General features: G+C 37.3%; 1 protein-coding gene across 1 annotated transcript in view; it reads right to left on the reverse strand.

The window, feature by feature from the left end:
• The window catches only part of daam1a (dishevelled associated activator of morphogenesis 1a), a 55,358-nt gene that overhangs the window by 26,965 nt on the left and 9,690 nt on the right, over positions 1–18,703 (reverse strand). Inside the window, 2 exon segments of the mRNA XM_048190652.1 lie at positions 4,517–4,606; positions 9,226–9,459. Coding sequence (XP_048046609.1) covers positions 4,517–4,606; positions 9,226–9,411 — 276 coding nt within the window. The 5' untranslated portion in view covers positions 9,412–9,459.

Raw genomic sequence — 18,703 nt, forward strand, 5'->3', positions numbered from 1 at the left:
TATGTTTTGTGTGTGTGAGCGTCCACAGCTGACACCATGTTTGAGATGCTTCTTGTTACCTGAAAACAGACACAGACTCTGCACTTCGGCACTACTCCACTCCCAATTTTGAGTTAAACGCTCTGGCAGAGTGCTAAAAGGCTACGATTCAGTCCAAAACATGCTTTTTCCCATAGTAACTTATTCTTTAAAGCTTTTAATACAAAGCCTGGGGTTGGGAAACAATACCACAGTGTTTTATGCTATGCTCAAGTGTCTATAATATAACAGCTGCTTGCTCTTTCAGACTGAGATTGACTTATGCTGGCCAGGGTAAGTTTGGAATTGGGAATTGGGGTTGTTTTGGGGGGTTTCGCGCACCACATGAGCCGATAAGCTTCCAGGAATCTTATTTAACAAGTCCACCCATTGTTTTATAACCACATTCTGCAATTATACAATTTAACTAAACTATTTTGGACCATAGGGGCTCGGAGATTAATAAAAGTATAGCTTGAAACCAAAAAGAAGGGGTGAGAAAGTTCTCATTATAGTTATTATGAACACAAATACTTCATACCAGACATTCACAAGTTCTTTTGCCTCAACATCTTGACAGTAGTTTTAGCACTCATTATATTGCACGGTGTTGGTTCCACATGTGCTCAGACCTCAAAACTCCACTGGGAGGAGATTTGATCCAGGCCTTGCAGGTGTAGTTGGCTGACACGCTGCATGCAGTGTTTTATTGAGCTGGGATTACACAGCATACTCATTTTTCTGAGACAGTTTGGGTTGAAGCATTTCTGCAAAGTTCTGCAAATCTGTATTTCTAAAACAAAATAAAATAACATAAAATAAAAAATGGATATACTGTTTTACTGAATAAAAATTGAGTAAATGATCATAAATAAATAAAATATTTTATTGTCTTTATATTCGTTTTCTGTATTTCAGTCACACTTTAGATTAGGGTCCAGTTCTCACTATTAACTAACTATTAACTACTACTTTTGCCTCAAACTCCTAATTACTGCTTTAGGTAGGATTAAGAGATGTAGAATATGGTCATGCAGAATAAGACATTAATAAGTACTAATAGCGGCAAATTTCTTAGTAATATGCATGCTAATAAGCAACTAGTTAATGAGAGTTGGACCCTAACCTAAAGCGTTACCTGTATTTCTTCTGGGTAACACAAACATACATGTTTTTAATAGTGCTGTCAATCGATTACAAATATTAACTAATTTCACATTTTTCTGTAATTAATCGCGATTAATTGCACCTAACATTAAAGTTTATTAGTGGCATTAAAGTTAATGCCACTTTGACTGCCGGGTAAAATGCTCTGCGTAGCTCACAGTCTTGCGGGCTCAGCAGAAGTGCACATCGAGGGCGCATAGCAGCCGCAAAGGGGGCGCTCACGAGCACCCTTCTTTAAGCTTAAATGACGAATGGGACACCCTACGGTCTTGTGCACTTAACGGACACGGACACGTGCACGCAGCGGCCATTGTAAGTCCACAAGACCGAAAGTGCACATGAAGTGTGCCATTTGGGACAGGGTCATAGTGCACTATATAGGGGATAGGGAACGATTCAAACAGTGTAAATATGCTTTCCATAGACGTCAATGAAGTCCGTTTTCGCATTAGCATAACGTGAACCGCCGCAGCGCGAGCACTGTCTGCTCTGGCCCAGAGACACGAGAGCACAGAGTGGATCATATCTGCGAGTCGGCTCAGACCACCCAATTAAATTCTGCACAGAATGCTGTATTTTAAAGTGATAAAGAGGAGATTAGGAGGATAAACGGTTAGATATTAAAAGAAAACAGAGGTTTTACTGAGTTTAACGGTTCTGGCCGAGCTGTGATATCAATGAAACGCTATTGGCCATTTCAAAAAAAGGGCGGGGCTGTTCAATACATCGCCGTCATCCTGTTTTAGTTGAAATTACATCAACACATTGAATAATGCTGCGCGTTCCAAGACACTTCAGCAGGCCTTTAAAGGGGTGGTTCAATGCGATTTCACTTTTTTAACTTTAGTTTATCTGCAAAGTTACAGCGCTGAAAGTTCAATGCAAACGGAGATATTGTCTTTTAAAGTTATGGCAGTTTAATGCCTACAAAAACGACTACAACAAGTTTGGACTACAACAAGCTTCTTCTCGGGTTGGTGGCATCATAAACCCTGCAAAACATGCCCCCGGGAACACACAACAAAGTGGGCGAGGCCATGTGGCACAGCATAATGAAAGCGGAAGAGTTGTGTACACCGGACACGAGCGGCGCGGCACGATGCATCAAAAGATATAGAACCCATTATAATCTGTGATATTTTCTACACTGGATGCGCCGCTGAAGACAGCTTCCAGAATCTACACGAGTTCAATGCTGGATTTGCACAAAGGCTATTACTGAAAGATGGAGCTGTTCCCACTTTAAAAGCAGAAGCTGTTGTTTATTGGCTTCAAACTGTAAGTACGTTTTATTGTTTGTACATGTCTTTTAAATGTATAGTTCTGTTGCTATTTTTGGTTGCAATCAAGGATGTAAACAAAGACCAACATGTTTTTGCTTCGCTAGCCAGTTAGCTGTATTATAGTGCATACTTCAACAAACACCAACAAACTTCAATGTTCATAGACAAACAGTTGTTCATGCTATAAATTAAACGCTACCTTTACAAAAATGCTACTACTCAGTCATGTATTCGACTACAGTAAAGCTTTAATCAGGATAAAACTGTATATTGAAAGCTAACAAACAGCAGTGACAGCATATCTAAACACTTTGACACAAATACTAAATGAAATACCATTCTTAAACATCCTTTAAAAGCCGTGAAGTTTCATCTGGGTCTGATTCGGGCTCAATTTGATACAGCAATATAGACGCCATTATTTACATTTCCTCTGAAGCACTAACTATGAATGGTAAGGGGCGTGGCGTTTCTGGACACTTCAGCGAATCACGATACACTGGGCCTGGCTACCGACCTGCTAACCAATCTGAGCACATTGCGTATTTCGGAGGGAGTGGCTTAACAGAAGCAGGAAGTCAAACGAGCCGTTCATATGACAATGGAAACAGAGGTGTAGAATAAAGGTAAAATATATGAAAAATACAGCGTTTTCAAAAAAAACTGTGCCCCAAAAACACACTTAAGCCTAGAAAAAAAAAACACTGAACCACCCCTTTAAGACACTCTACAAAATGGGCATTTTCACATAATTTGGTGTAGCTCAGATTGTGCTACCAACACTTTATCTGCATTATTTTAAGGGTAGGTTTAGCGTAGGGGTAGGTATTGATGTTATTAAAGCCACAAACCACATGAATATGTTGGTAGCACAATCTGATAGGTAGCATTTTTCGCTGTCGAATTGAAGCAGCTTTCTGTGCGCATGAGTCATGTGTGTGTCACACAGACAGGAGACTTACAGAGAGCGCTCCAGTACCACACTGAGTTCTCTTTTGTGTCTTGTTGTGCTTGAATGGTTTAAAAGCATTTGCATGAATAAGAACTTGATCATATACTGTAATGCCAGCTAAAGGATGAAAAAAATAGATGCTGTTTTAACTGCGTTAAATATTTGTAACACATGCCTTAACGCGTCAATTTTGACAGCACTAATTTTTGTATAGGGGAGGAAAAAAACATTTGTGGGACCCCACTGACTTTCACTGTATGGCCAAAAAAAAAAGAAAAGAAAAGAAAAAAGAATGCTAAAACTAGTAAAAACATCTTTTGTGTTTTATAGAAGAAAAAGTCTTGGAATGACACGATGGTGAATAATTGACAGAATTCTCATTTTTGGGTAAACTATCCCTTTAAGTTGTGAGCTGACAGACATAAGCTATAAAGATTTCCAGCTGAAATTCCATCTCTCCCAGAATATAAGCTTACAAAGCTTTGATCCATCATGCAGAATACCAACATAAATGTTTGCTTTAATATATGAATGAGAATAAACTTCATTCCTAACATCATAATGATTGACAGTATTCTTTTTTAAGTGTTTTGGAGTACATTAGGTCAGCAGCTGAAGAGCAGTCCCCTGGTGGGTCGTGACCAGGTAACTGGTCATGAACTCCAGCAGCCGTAGACAATCCCCAGGCCACCGCTGTGTGGTTTGCTCTTTAGTTCCACAGGTGTAAATGCCTCTTATAAATGAGGGTTTACAGAGTGTGTCAGGGCAGCCTGGGTTCTGTTACCTCTCACTCCTCAGACCCAAATCACACATACTGTGAAAATAAACCCTTTTACTCAACACCACTTCTCTGTCCCGAAGCCAAGCCTGTGCTAGAGAAGCAGCGTTTACATTACACCCTTTTTTGGGTGTACAGTAAGAGTGCGATGTGTTCATACATCTAGCTGCTCAGTTTCAAGCTCTATGGTCAAGTCAGATTAAACTGGTTTTAGGAAACTGCTATGGATGTTTAAAGCCAGGAAAATGCTTTGACATGCAGGTTTTTCTGAAAATGGAAAAGGTCCCTGCCCAGTCCCATCCAGTGGCAATGTCTTACCTTTTTCTTGCTACAGTAGATTTGCCATTTCTTCTCAGCAGGAAGGGCAAACATGGCCTCTCTATGTTTCTCTGTGAGATCCAGCTCATCCTGTAGAAGGAGACATGATGAGAGGTTTAATTTTGAGGTCATAATTTCAAGCCCAATAAATAGTTTAATTTGTCACATTCTCATACAGTTAAATACCTAAAATTTAGACTTTAAGTCCCTTGATTTCAATATAATAAAATATAATACAATAATATAAAGTTCACATTAATATAATTAATACAATACAATACAATACAATAATACTGTGGTACTGAATGTTTATTATATTTATGCAAATAAATAAATATCTTACAATGGCTGTACATATTTATTATATTTTGGTTAAAATATATATAGTTGACAATAAATAAATAAATACCTTACAAACTACAGTGATTGCACAAAAATAAATATTTAGGATATATATATATAGATGTGGACAAAATTGTTGGTACCCTTGATAAATATGATCAAAGATGGCTGTAAAAATATATCTGTATTGTTTATCCTTTTGATCTTTAATTCATAAAATTAGCAAAAATCTAACCTTTCATTGAAGGAAAAGAATTGAAAGTGGGGGGGAAACTCACATTATGAAATAAATGTTTTTCTCCAAATCACGTTGGTCACAATTATTGGCATCCCTAGAATCTTTTATGAGTAAAATATCTCTTTTTAGCACACCAGGGTGATCATGAACATGAAATTGTCCAGCCATGACTTCCTGTTCCACAGGAGTATAAACATGAGGAAACACAAAGGCCAAATTGCCTTAATCATTCATCACAATGATTAAAACCAAAGAATATAGTTCTGATGTGCAGCAAAAGATTGCTGAGCTTCACAAAATAGAAAGTGGCTGTAAGAAAATAGCTAAAGCATTGAAAATCCCCATTTCCACCATCAGGGCAATAATTAAGAAGTTCCAATAAACTACAGATGTTACAAATCTGCCTGGAAGAGGACATGTGTCTAAATCATCCTAATGCACGGTGAGGAGGAAAGTTTGAGTGGCCAAAGACTCTCCAAGGATCACAGCTGGAGAATTGCAGAGATGAGTTGAGTCTTGAGTCTCAGAAAGCCTTAAAAAAAAAAAAAAAAAAATATCAAACACCTACATCCGCACAAGATGTTCAGGAGGGTTTCAAGAAAAATCCTCTGCTCTCATCCAGAAACTATCTCCAGCATATTCAGTTGTCAGACAAGACTGGAACTTCAAACGGGACCTGATTCTGTGGTCAGATGAAACTAAAAAAAAAAAAAAAAAAAAAAAATAGCTTTTTGGCAGCAGAGCAAACCCCACCAGATGATTTCGGTGCACACATGGATAAAAAAAGTTAAATATACTGCTGGATCTTTAATGTTGTGGGCCTATTTTTCTGTTCAGATACATGGTATCATGGATTCTATCAAATACCAACAAATTAAAAAAAAAAATCTAAACTTGACCGCTTCTGCTAGAAATGCAATAATGGGCCATGGTTAGATCTTCCATCAGGACAATGATCCAAAACAAACATCAAAACCAACACAAAAATGTGTCACTGAGCACAAAATGAAGCTTCTGCCATGGCCATCTCAGTCCTCTGACCTGAACCCTAAAGAAAATGAGTGGAGTGAACTGAAGAGAAGAAGCACCAACATGGAGCTGGAATCTGAAGGATCTGGAGAGATTTTGCATGAAGGAATGGTCTCTGATCTCTTTTCTGGGATTCTCCAAACTCATCAGGCATTATAGGTGAAGACTCAAAGCTGTTGTCTTGGCAAAAGGAGGTTGCAAAAAGTATTGAATAAAAGGGTGCCAATAATTGTGGCCAACGTGTTTTGGAGAAACATAACATATTTCATAATGTGATTTCCCCCCACTTTCAATTCTTTTCCTTATATATATATATATATATATATATATATATATATATATATATATATATATATATATATATATATACACACACATTTCTTTCTTTTTTAAATGGAAGTTTATGAAACATATATGAGATAGGAAAATCAGTTTACATTTCCAAACATTCCTTTTGCCATTAATTGTAATAATCCAGAGAGATTTTTGTATGCACAAGGAGTGACAACAGCCAGTATGCTTCACACGGAGATCTGATCTCACCATCATCGAGTCCATCTGGGATTACATTTAGAAACAGAAAAAACTGAGACAGACTAAATCCAGAAGAACTGCAGCAACGTCTTCAAGACACTTGAAGAATCCTACCTCCAAAGCTACAGTACTGTGAAAAATTTTAGGCACTTGCTGGAAAGTGAGGATGCTTTCAAAAATAATGTCATAAATAGATTTCAAATCATTATTTGGTGTGACCACCCTTTGCGTTTAAAACTGCTTTTGTCCTAGGTACACCTGCTCATAGTTTTTCCAGGTAGCTTTGGAGGTAGATTGCAGACGTTGAAGACGTTGCTGCAGTTCTTCTAGATTTAGTCTGTCTCAGTTTTTTTCTGTTTTTTCATGTAATCACAGACGGACTCGATGATTGTGAGATCAGATCTCCGTACCGGCTGTTGTCAGACTTCTTGTGCATGCAAAAATCAGACAAAATATTTTATTGCCTTTTTATTTGTTGCATTTAATATTTAGCTTGGCAGTGACACACACAGGCATCCTATCAAGTCAGCCATGAGACCTGACAAAACCAACATGTCTTAAAGTCTGACATCAGCCTCTGGATATCACTGACCCTGAAGCGGGGGTTAATTTCCCACAATTCTGTGTGAAAGAGAAACGTCATGTTTCCTCACAGCAAAGAAAAGATTTAGCCACGTAAACCATCAATTAATGCCTGCACACTCCTGTGACCTCTGTGCATTCCCATGATGCAGTTCTGGACTAAGTTGGTCATATTCAGTCCAGATGTTCGGGCACAAGTTAATTAACATCATGTGAGAGACACACAACAAGCAGGTCCAGAGACCACTTTAACAGGCTGCATAAGGAAATAATGAGGATAAAAAGAATGAAAAATACAGGGAAATCGTTTAATCCAACTCGTAAGCACTCATGTATATTTGAGCAGAGATTCCAGAGAGAGAACATCACATCCAGACACCACGTCTATTGTAGAGGCAGGCAGGTCAAAATCTGATCTTCTCCAGATCATTCTCTCATACTTTCTCCCTCTTTATGTCTTTGAGGACAAACCTGAACATGAGATTTTGTTCAATGAAAGCCATTTGGATAGAAGCAGCTCGGCAAAACTGCAACAAATGATAATTGGATGCTTTCAAGCAGTGACAGCAGTGTACTTGCAACACTTCTTGCGTATGGTTGTGACAGTGTTTAACTATGAGACCAGTTTTCTGTTTAAGTTGCAGTGAAAGCAGACTCGGCCAAAAAAATGTTCGAAGATAAAGTTCAGTATTCCTTCATGAAGAGGACAGCTTTCTCACCTCAAATCGATGCAGAATCAAAAGCTGCCAGAAGTATTTTCCTGTTAAATCAACTTAACATGACACTGATTGACACCTCAGCTCAAAGGCTCAGCAGGGGACAGGCTGCGTAAGGGATGGAGTCTGGTGCATGCAAGTCATCCATGAGCCCATCTGTGCCAAATGCCTGCTGGTCATGCGCTGGTGGGCATGAGACATACAGACGTTCTTCTACTCAATGGAGTCTGCAGAGCTAATGAGGGGACATGCATTGTCTAACATACTCTTTACTGGACCATTAGTAGGGAATGCTTGGATTCCCCATATTATGGAATCCAAGACAAGCACTGATTCACTCCACAAATGGAGGAATGGTAGAGCAAAGCAGTTCTTAAATAAAGAATAAGCTTTTTTCTAACTATTCTGATGGGATTCTTTTGAATGAACCCAGTTAACAGACTCTGTGATTTTTGGCCACGTTGGCGTGCAAGATTACAAACTTTGAATGTTCTGTCTTATCAAAAAAGGTAATGGTGAAAATTCATTGCGGGATACAAAGACAAGTTCCCCTCTGTTTTAATAAGTTATCCTTAACATGACGATCAGTATAATGTTTGACAAACCCGAGGACCAGATTTGACTTTCAAAGTGGCCTGGAGTCCAAAGATCTAAAATATCAGTTTAATAAATTATATAACTAACTAAAAGAAAATGTGACTACAATGAGAGCTCCATCTATCTAGCCATCCACCCATCTACCCACCCATCCATCCAACCACTTATCTATTCACCAATCCATCCATCTACCCATCCATCCATCATGGGATACAAAGGCAAGTTCCTCTCTGCTTTAATAAGTTATCCTTAACATGTCTGTCAGTATAATGTTTGACAAAACCAAAGACCAGATTTGACTTTCAAAGTGGCCTGGGTCCAAAGACCTAGAGTATCAGTTTAATAATATATATAGCAAACCTAGAGGAAATGAGACTACTATGAGTGCTCCATCTATCCACCCATCTATCTAGCCATCCATCCATCCAACCACCCATTCACCCACACACCCATTCATCCACCCACTTCTTATCTATTCACCAACGCATCATCTACCCACCCATCCATCCGATACAAAGACAAGTTCCTCTCTGCGTTAAGTTATTAATAACATGTCTGCCTTTCTATCTATCTATCTATCTATCTATCTATCTATCTATCTGAGAGTATGGGAAATAAATAAAACAAAAGAAAGGAAACAAAAGAAAAAAGTTTGGGGTCATGGCACATACCACCAGTTCAGTGAACATGGCATCCAGTTCCTCGGTGGGGGGCATGGGCAGGGTGGGCTCCATGGTTTGCAGTGTGAAGTTGCTGTCATGGCGGAGGCGGTAGGTGATCTCGGGATGGTCACGCCCCTTTAGACAGCAGCAGAGGAATGACAGGCCCCGCCCTCCTCGCTTACGTGGGGCCATCATAGCCAGAGCCCCAGCCAGTTAAATGTGTCTCGCTTCAGCTACGACCCCCTGTCCAAGAGAAAACAAAAAGGGAAAATGAAAAGGGGTGATATCAAAAGCTACCAGAAAAAAGGATACAGGGTATTTTCTTAGGTCACTGAAAATGTGAATGGCTGTACTGGGATGCAGCTCAACAAAAAAACAGAACAACATGACAACATGGTGGAAAATCATACCCTCACCCAGGGCTATTTGCAGCTATATGTCACATGAGAAGTGTGAGGTACTAAAATGTTAATGTATTGAGTATACATTCTTGACTAACAGGTTACAATGGACCTCCAACTGTAGACCAGTAATCAAGTCAAGTCAAGTCACCTTTATTTATATAGCGCTTTTTACAATGCAGATTGTGTCAAAGCAGCTTTACATTGATAACTGGTACATAATTTTGGCTGCACAGCAGCTCTTAACCAATCAATGCAGGCAGATCAAAGCACTGTTGAATAAATGTCAAGAATACTGCTGAATATCAAATGTCAAGTCAAATGTCAAGTGTCCCCAACTAAGCAAGCCAAAGGCGACAGAGGCAAGGAACCCAAACTCCAACAGGTGACATCAGGTGGCAAACAAGTGGCAAATAGGTGTTAAAATGGAGAAAAAAACCTTGGGAGAAACCAGGCTTAGTCAGGGGGCCAGTTCTCCTCTGGCGAACAGTGCTTTGTTACGAATCAGGTTGCTATCATAAGTCTGAAAGGATCGCAACAATCAAAGTATTTATTTCAGTTCCATCCATCGTATTCAGTAGTGATATGCATTGCAAAGTATCCATATTCTTGCATAAAATCTTACTGCAATGAAACATAATCAAAGCTTTGATTATACTTCATCATATTTTGCAAAGGTGCATAGTCTGGGGTCAGTAAGATTTTCTAAAAGAAATTAATACTTTTATGCAGCACTCATTGATTACTCAGTTGATCATTACATTGATCAACTTACATCAAATTCTGTTTTTTAAAATGTCTATTGATCAAAGAATCCTAAAAGAAAAAAGAAAAAACGGTGTATCATGGTTTCAACAATATTAGCACAACTGTTTTCAACATTTATAGTAAAAAGAAATGGTTTTTGAGCACCAAATCAGCATATTAGAATGATTTCAGAAGGATCATGTGACACTGAAGAGGAAGACTGTTGTAATGATGCTGATTTGCCACCACAGGAATAAATAAAATTTTCTGTTTATTTTTTTAATATATTTTAATAATATTTCACAATATTATTGATTTTACTGTATTTTTGAGCAAATAAATGCAGCCTGAGTGAGAATAAGCTTCCTAAACCTAGACTTTTGAACGGTAAAAATGAGAAATGGGATTGACTGTGTCTACGTGCAGTAATACTCATAATATGCAGCAATGTATGATCTTATAACCCATTACAACAATCACACAAGCCTCATAAACTCTAGAAACACACAGCGACATGATTCGACATGCCGAGCGTCATGTAGACAGATAGCTATAAAAGAAATGAGCTATCACATTACACTATTTGGTGCTTTTATATGTGAATCACTTTACAGAAAAAAGCAAACCACGTTGACACTAAACATTGTTTATAATGTGCTCAGCCTATAATTTAGTATTTAAGTGGGTCTGTGTCAGTCAGTGAAAGGCAACTGCATGGGAAAATAGAGAAGCTCTTCACAAGGATTAATCAAAAACGCAATGAAATTATTAAAAAATATCATGTAAACAACAGTTCGTTTTGTAAAGGTGTGGTGGCTTTATGTGTGAATATCAACCGAAATGTACGTTTGAACACCAAAAAGGCCAATACATTAACAATAACCACTGCAAAAGAAGAAAGTTTAAAAATTTTCACACATCTCTTTTACTTACAGTGAAACCAAACTGACCAAGGGCTGCACAAGCTCCTAAAAGCACCATAAAAATGGGTTTGCATTGCATTATGAAGCCATGTGATAGCTTTGTGTGAGGAACAGACCAAAGTGTAAAATTTGAGCTTCTGCATATCAAGATAAGACTTATTTTACTTAGTCACAAAGCTATCGTATGACTTCAGAGGACTTGACAAATAGTGCATAAACCGACTTTATAGTGCTTTTTATATCCTTTTTTGGGCTGAATGAACTTTCTTCTTTTTAAACCGATTTGGAACGTCATGAGGGTGAGTAAATGATGACTGAAATTACATTTTTTGGATGATTCTTTGAATCCATTTAACACCAGTTTACTACAAGGCAACTGTCCTTCGTGTCTTTTCATATTAAAAGTGTCTGCCAAATGACTACTTACTACTTAACCACAACATCACCTTGTTTGATCTAGATCCCCAGATGTCCCAGATTTCATTAAACACAAAAGACATACACAGACACAAAGATTTGTCCGTCTGTAATTTATATCCCAGACCTCACACAATGAAACTAGCCCTCGTCTCTCAAAAGACTGAGCCGTGTTCATCTTCCCTTTCTCCATATTAGGAATAACAGAGAAAGTTACCGTGCCCAACTTTATCTTCATCCAGTCCAGCTTTAATGAGTACACCAGCCTTAGCTCCAGCGCTAAGGCCATCATGACCCAGAAGTCGTCAAACATAAACTTCACTCTGAATTTATGATCAGACCCAGAAGCTCAAAGTGACCAGATGTTTCCCTTTAGAAGAACAAGGACATAAAGGCTTAAATGGCTTCAGGATTAGACTGGAGTTTATAGTATGTGTGTTTGTGTAAAATCTGCTCAGTGTACTTGACCCTGCAGCTCAGGTTTATAGTGCCATCATCCCCAAACACAGACTTAAATGGTGATGCCAAACATGATCTGCTATGCAGTTTGACCTCTGAATGTTCGTCTGCAGCTCATCTGAGAAACTGCTGAAAATCATTCTATCAATTTAGAGACACAAAATAATTAAAAGAAGCAGTTTCAGACCATCAACCATCAGAATTAGAATGTAAAATGCAATTTTTGGAGGCTTTTGTCATTTTTACGACAAGAAAAATGGACCAAAAAGTGGCCCAAGCATATGGTTGTAACAATACATTGTTATATCGAGATACTGTGATATAAAAGTGCGACAATATATATCATTGATGTAAATGTTATGATTTGCGATAGTTTTATCCAAGGCTCAGCTTACTGTATTTATAAGGTATAATTCACCCAAAAATGTAAATTCTGTCATCATGTACTCCCTCTCACACCGTTTCAAACCTATAAGATTTTTGTTCAACTTCCAAACACAACTGAAAATATATTTTATGAAACCTGAGAGATTTCTGTCCCTCCTTTTAAAGTCCATTCCTCTAAAACTTAAAAGATAAAAAAAAAATGTCATAAAGGCATCATAAAAATAATCAATCAAGCGGTCTAATCAAACAAATAACTTCTATTAAAGACAACTAATACAACTAAAAACACAATGTCATGCAGGGTCATCCATGAACACCATTGAGAGATTATAAAAATGAATCTGTGAATCATTTCTTTTCAACTGGTTCTTTAAAATGAATCTTCACAATGATTCACTAAAATCAATAGGACTTCCCAATGATTCTTGAAATCAAGAATGGCTTTGTGTGCTTGTTTGATTGCCTCCACTTTGGTTGTCAGGCTACATACACAGTTCAACATGACATTAAAAAAAAAAAAAAAAAAAAAAAAAAAAAAAAACAGGTTTGTCATAGGGATGGGCGATATTATCGTTTGCGATAAATACCGTTGAAAATTCTCCTCATGATAAAAATTTGTCTCCTCGCGATAATTACGATAAGTCTAGTTGTTGACTTATTTCGTGCGCGACCGATTCACTGTTCATGTGTGGAGTTAAAACAAGCATGACGAAAGACGTGAGGCTGAGGAGCAGCTTGTTGTTAAGCGAAGAGTTCCCTTCACAATTTGGAACTGGTTTGGTTATAGAAAATCAGATGTGGAGCAAACTACGGTAATCACTATAAACAAATGTTCAATGAATGAGCCGTATGTCATTCACGCCATCATCACCCGGGTTTTGATAGCGCGCGAGTGCAGGTGAGACCTGAACATCTCACGTTGCTATTGTTTAAACTAAACTCATTTAAACCTTGCCAGTTGCCACTTTAAACATTCAACTGTAAGACGCAAAAGAGAACTTGCGCGCGCTGTGAGGAGATTTATGTGTACTCATCCGAAGCGCGTACACGGAGAGCTGCGTCAGATATATTTTGTAAACTATCTGAAGACATAGTTGGGATTGTTACTTTTTGATACAGTTAGGGCTGTTACGGTCGGCATGACAATCGCGCGACATTATATATAATAATAATAATAATAATAATAATAATTAATTAATTAATTAATTAATTAATTAATTAATATATATATATATATATATATATGAGGTTGCGTTAACTGTTTTTGTTTTTTAGCAATGAAAAATATGTAAGGCCGTCCGTCAGATTACTGAGGCTGATGTAGCTTGTAAATGTAATTCCCGCCCCTGCCCAGTAGGTGGTGAGCGCGCTCCAGTGTGGCAGCAGAGCGCGAGTTCAGTCTCCAGAATAAAATGATGCGTTTGATTACAAGCACACAGTTTAGGTATATTTATGATAATAAAGTTATGATACTTATACTTAAATAATTCAGTTTCTAATCCAGTTCATTTTGTTTTAAATGGTTTGTTTTCTTATTTTTCTTGCTGACTAATGACTATCAAGTTTATGGTGTAATATATATATATATATATATATATATATATATATATATATATATATATATATATATATATATATATATATAATTATCGTCATTGGTATCGTTATCGCAATAAATACCTGAAATTATCGTGATAATTTTTTTAGGCCATATCGCCCATCCCTAGTTTGTCAACATTTTGTTAAGCTACACTTCTGAAAACTGAATGATGCTGAAAAAGCTACAGTAGAAAATATCTAAAAGACTGTCATGCTACTGAGAAATGTAGTTAAATGGATGCGACTTAGTCAATCCTAAACTATTATCTCAAAAGGAAGGAAAGCCCTTGTTTGCATACTTATAGTTTCAGAGAAGACCATGATTTCAAACCATTAATTTAGGCAAGCAGAATCTTTCAAACAATTAAGTTCAAGATACAGACATTTTAATGCTTTTTTCTGTAAATTCATAATAGGCCTATGCAGGACCTACAAAGTCACATCCAGATGAGGAAGATAAAAAAGGAAGGAAGGAAGGAAGGAAGCAAAGAGAAAGCAAAATTGCAGAGGAAACTGTTTTTTTTTTCTGAGCCTTGAAACAAATGATTCACTCTGCCATGTCAACAACCTGGATGTTCACACTAACACGGCCTTGAGTAATTTTCCAACAAGGAAGAGTATCTCGATTCTCACAATGCAACCATTTAGTAGCGATAACCCAGCAGAGCAGACACAGCTGTTCCTCTGAGCAAGGCTGGGAATTTTCTCACCGCTGGGTTTATTTAATGGTGTGAAAATAGCTCCGGCCTGGCTAGCTGGTCAAATGATCAGTGGGCAAAGACCACACACTTCACACCACAAAAAAATGGATTCCAGATCTATTATTAGATCAGTTTGAACACAAAACAACTGCATCTTGGTTTGTGCTATAAGTTGCTCTTTTTCAGAGCAACTTATATTGCATAATTCTATTATTAATATTACTTTTATTCATTTAGAAGATGGGTAAATCTCACGAAAACATGACAAAAACATTTTGCATAATGATAATGAAGCCTAATAGCCCATTAGTTTTGCATGATGGCATTAAAAAAAAATAATAATAATAATCACATTTAAGCACATTCTTCCCAAATTCTCATTACTGTAATGCATTTAGTCATTTTAATTTTGAGTTGTATTTTGTAATTCCCATCATACTGATTCACACTCAGTTCTCATTTGTGTCAAAGTGTGGGTTACAGCAAGGCACAGCAGATGCTGGATCTAGTTGCAGCAGATATGCACCGTAAAAAATGAATTGTTAAAGTGATAGTTCACACAAAAATGAAAATTATCCCATGATTTACTCACCCTCAAGCCATCCTAGGTGTAAATGACTATCTTCTTTCAGACTAACACAATCGGAGATATATTCAAAAATATCCTGGCTCTCCAAAGATTTATAATGGTAATGGTTTTTGGCCTGTTTTGAAGCCAAAAAAAAATGCATCCATCCATCATAAATATAATCCATACAGCTCCAGGGGGTTAATAAAGGCCTTCTGAAGCGAGCCGGTTTTTGTAAGAAAAATATCCATATTTAAAATTTTATAATCTAAAATAACTAGCTTCCGCCAGACGACTGTACGCATATTGCGCAAGTCAACTTGCACCAAAAGAGTTCTTCTGACACGATGTATGACGCAAGATGTAGGAGTATCGTAAGCTTAGACACCTCTCGCGGTTCGAACAAATAGGACTGTGCAACAAACTGAAGCTCCTCTTCTCTTATATCGGAATCCTCTTTACAAAATTTATCTTTGTAGACTTCTAATTTGTGACCAGTGTTTTATTTTACTCTATCCTCTGCGCGTCCTTGTTCAGCATTGCGCATGCGTCAGGTCAGAGTTCACTCTTCGGCCACAAATCGATGTGTATGGCCATCTGCCAGAAGCTAGTTATTTCACTTTATAAAGTTTTACGGAAATGTTTCTATAAAAAAACCCATCACTTCGTTTCAGAAGGCCTTTATTAGCCCACTGGAGCCATATGGATTATTTTTAATGATGGATGGATGCATGCATTTATTTTGGGCTTCAAAAAACGCCCCCCATTCACTACAATTATAAATATTTGGAGAGCCAGGATATTTTTAATATATCTCCGATTGTGTTCGACTGAAAGAAGAAAGTCATATACATCTAGGATGGCTTGAGGGTGAGTAAATCATGGGATAATTTTCATTTTGTGAACTAACCCTTTAACTTCAAGCAACCTTAAAGAAACCTGGTTGCCTTAAAATTTTGAGTTCATTGAAATTAAAAATTTGAGTTAATATAATGAAGGTGATTGGTTTAACCAACAGAAACTCAAACTATTATGTTATCTGAACCACATTAAGTTGATTTGACAAAAGAAAAATGTGATAAATCATAAAAATTATTTTTTACAAAAGAACCAAATTACAAAACATGCAAGAAAAATGGGAGAACAACAAGGATAAAGCAAACCACTGTGATATCAATGAGAATGGACAAAGAACTACTAAAACTAAGGGCTGCATATACACAGGTTAACTAATCAGACTAGAAACAGGTGTGCAATAAAATCAGGAACCCTAGAAACAAATGAAGAGCAGGAAAGTGGGGAACAAAGGGAATAAAGCAAACAGGAACAGAACACAGGATGATACAAACTAAAAGTCCATGAAAACAGAACATACACCTGACAATTACATTCTAATTAAATTAAATCCAGTACAGCAAATACTACTTACCACTGTAAATCATTCACAAGCGTCAGATTTTAAACCCACGTGCCACTGCTGGATGTCCTTGTTCCCAAGGTCTGATCCAAAATATGACCCACAAACACCGCTAAGCAAATATTCTCTTCCTTTGTAATTCAAACACGATACAATGCAGGAGCTTATCCGACAAATGTTGAAATAAAAACGGGTAATCCAAATCCACATCTTGTCCAAACAAAGCACTGGGATCACCTGGGAGCAAAATAATCTTTACATCCTGGGAAACCCCTAAAATGTAAACATCGTAAAAAGACTAGAACAGGAAAGTTATTATTACAAAACCTACAAATGTGTGAATGTAAAAAAAAAAAAAAAAAAAATGATCGTCTGCTCCTCATCTTTCAGCTCACAGGCTTATGGGATACCGCAGTCTGTACCGAGACAGGTGACTAAAATATTTACAACTAAAATAGTAAAAGAATCAGCAGCTAGTCTAAATGAAAGCAAACATGTGCTATGAACGGAGCTTAACATTTTATCCCTAATAAAAAATGACGTATTTCCCAAAGCCCAAATGAAATGAGAGTCTTGCTGAGCTTGTAAAACACATAAAACAACCAGTTTATGTATAAGCTTGTCTTTACTGAATGGACAACTGACAACTGAAAAAAAAAAAAGTATGTTAAAAAATTGTGGTCACAGGTTCAAGTCCATTTCATGTAACATGCATCCTTGACAGTGCTGTTATTGTTGACTACATCTAAAAAAAAAGTTATTTAAAATAAATCTTAAATAAAATATAAATATTAGATGAAAAAAAAAACAAATGTTGCCTTGACAACTAGCTAAAATAAATACGTAAAATAAAACAAATTCATGCTACAGAAATAGTGGGAAAAATAGCAAATAAAAATCAAGAAAGCGCGCAACAAAAATGACTGAATCTTAATTTAAAAATAAAAATGAAAACAAAAAATATAATTCAGAATATTAATAAATACTATAATAGTAAAATAACACTGGTCTTGAAAATGGACATCTTGTTAATATAACCTCACAGCATTAAAGGCGTACTAAAATTGAAATCAGTGCAACCTGACTAGAGAAAACAGGAAAAAAGGCTGTTGTCTCTGACAAATAGGTAGGAAAACTTCAACCCCATAATGCACTGGCCATGTTGCCATCCAAGGCCTCTCCCACCAGTCTGCTATGGATATGCGTGACCAGAGTCAAATACCGCCTTCCTTTAGTAGGAAATACTTTTTAGTAGGGCTAGAATGATGCATCGACATAATCGAATATGTTGATTACACACGGTTTATGTTCATCCCTAATCACCTGTCATGTTTCACACAAAACTCTAGAGCAGATGCTAATGGGTAGTATGGCAGCGCCACATAATATGGTTGCGTTCATACAGCGCTTTGTTTTTTTTGTATTTTTTATGAGCGTGACAACCACATTCTATAACCAAACAGACACCTGCACATTTTCAGGACTCACAACAGCATTTTCAACAAACCCATGCTGAATGAACAGAACTGCACTGTGGTGTGTTTCCCAAAGCGAACTATGGTCGCAAGTTCCGTCGTTACCAATAGAGGTCAATGGAACTTACGATCACAGTTAACTAACGATGGTTTCGGGAAACGCACCCCTGGACAGCTAGTTGTCTGCTACATCATATAACGTGAGAGCCACAGTGAACTTCACAACTGTGATAGCATCTGCAGTCTCCATTTCTAACGGGATGACAACAAAAACACAGTGTTTAAGTTCAAACAGAGGGTAAAAACAAAGAAACTGCCGTCCTGTCAGTTCCCTGTTCTGTCAGTACAGGTATGAAAGCTGTTGCCATAGTCATGCTATAATCCTGTTTAAAG

Source organism: Megalobrama amblycephala, linkage group LG5 (assembly GCF_018812025.1).
Source record: "Megalobrama amblycephala isolate DHTTF-2021 linkage group LG5, ASM1881202v1, whole genome shotgun sequence".
NCBI classification, from domain to species: Eukaryota; Metazoa; Chordata; class Actinopteri; order Cypriniformes; family Xenocyprididae; genus Megalobrama; species Megalobrama amblycephala.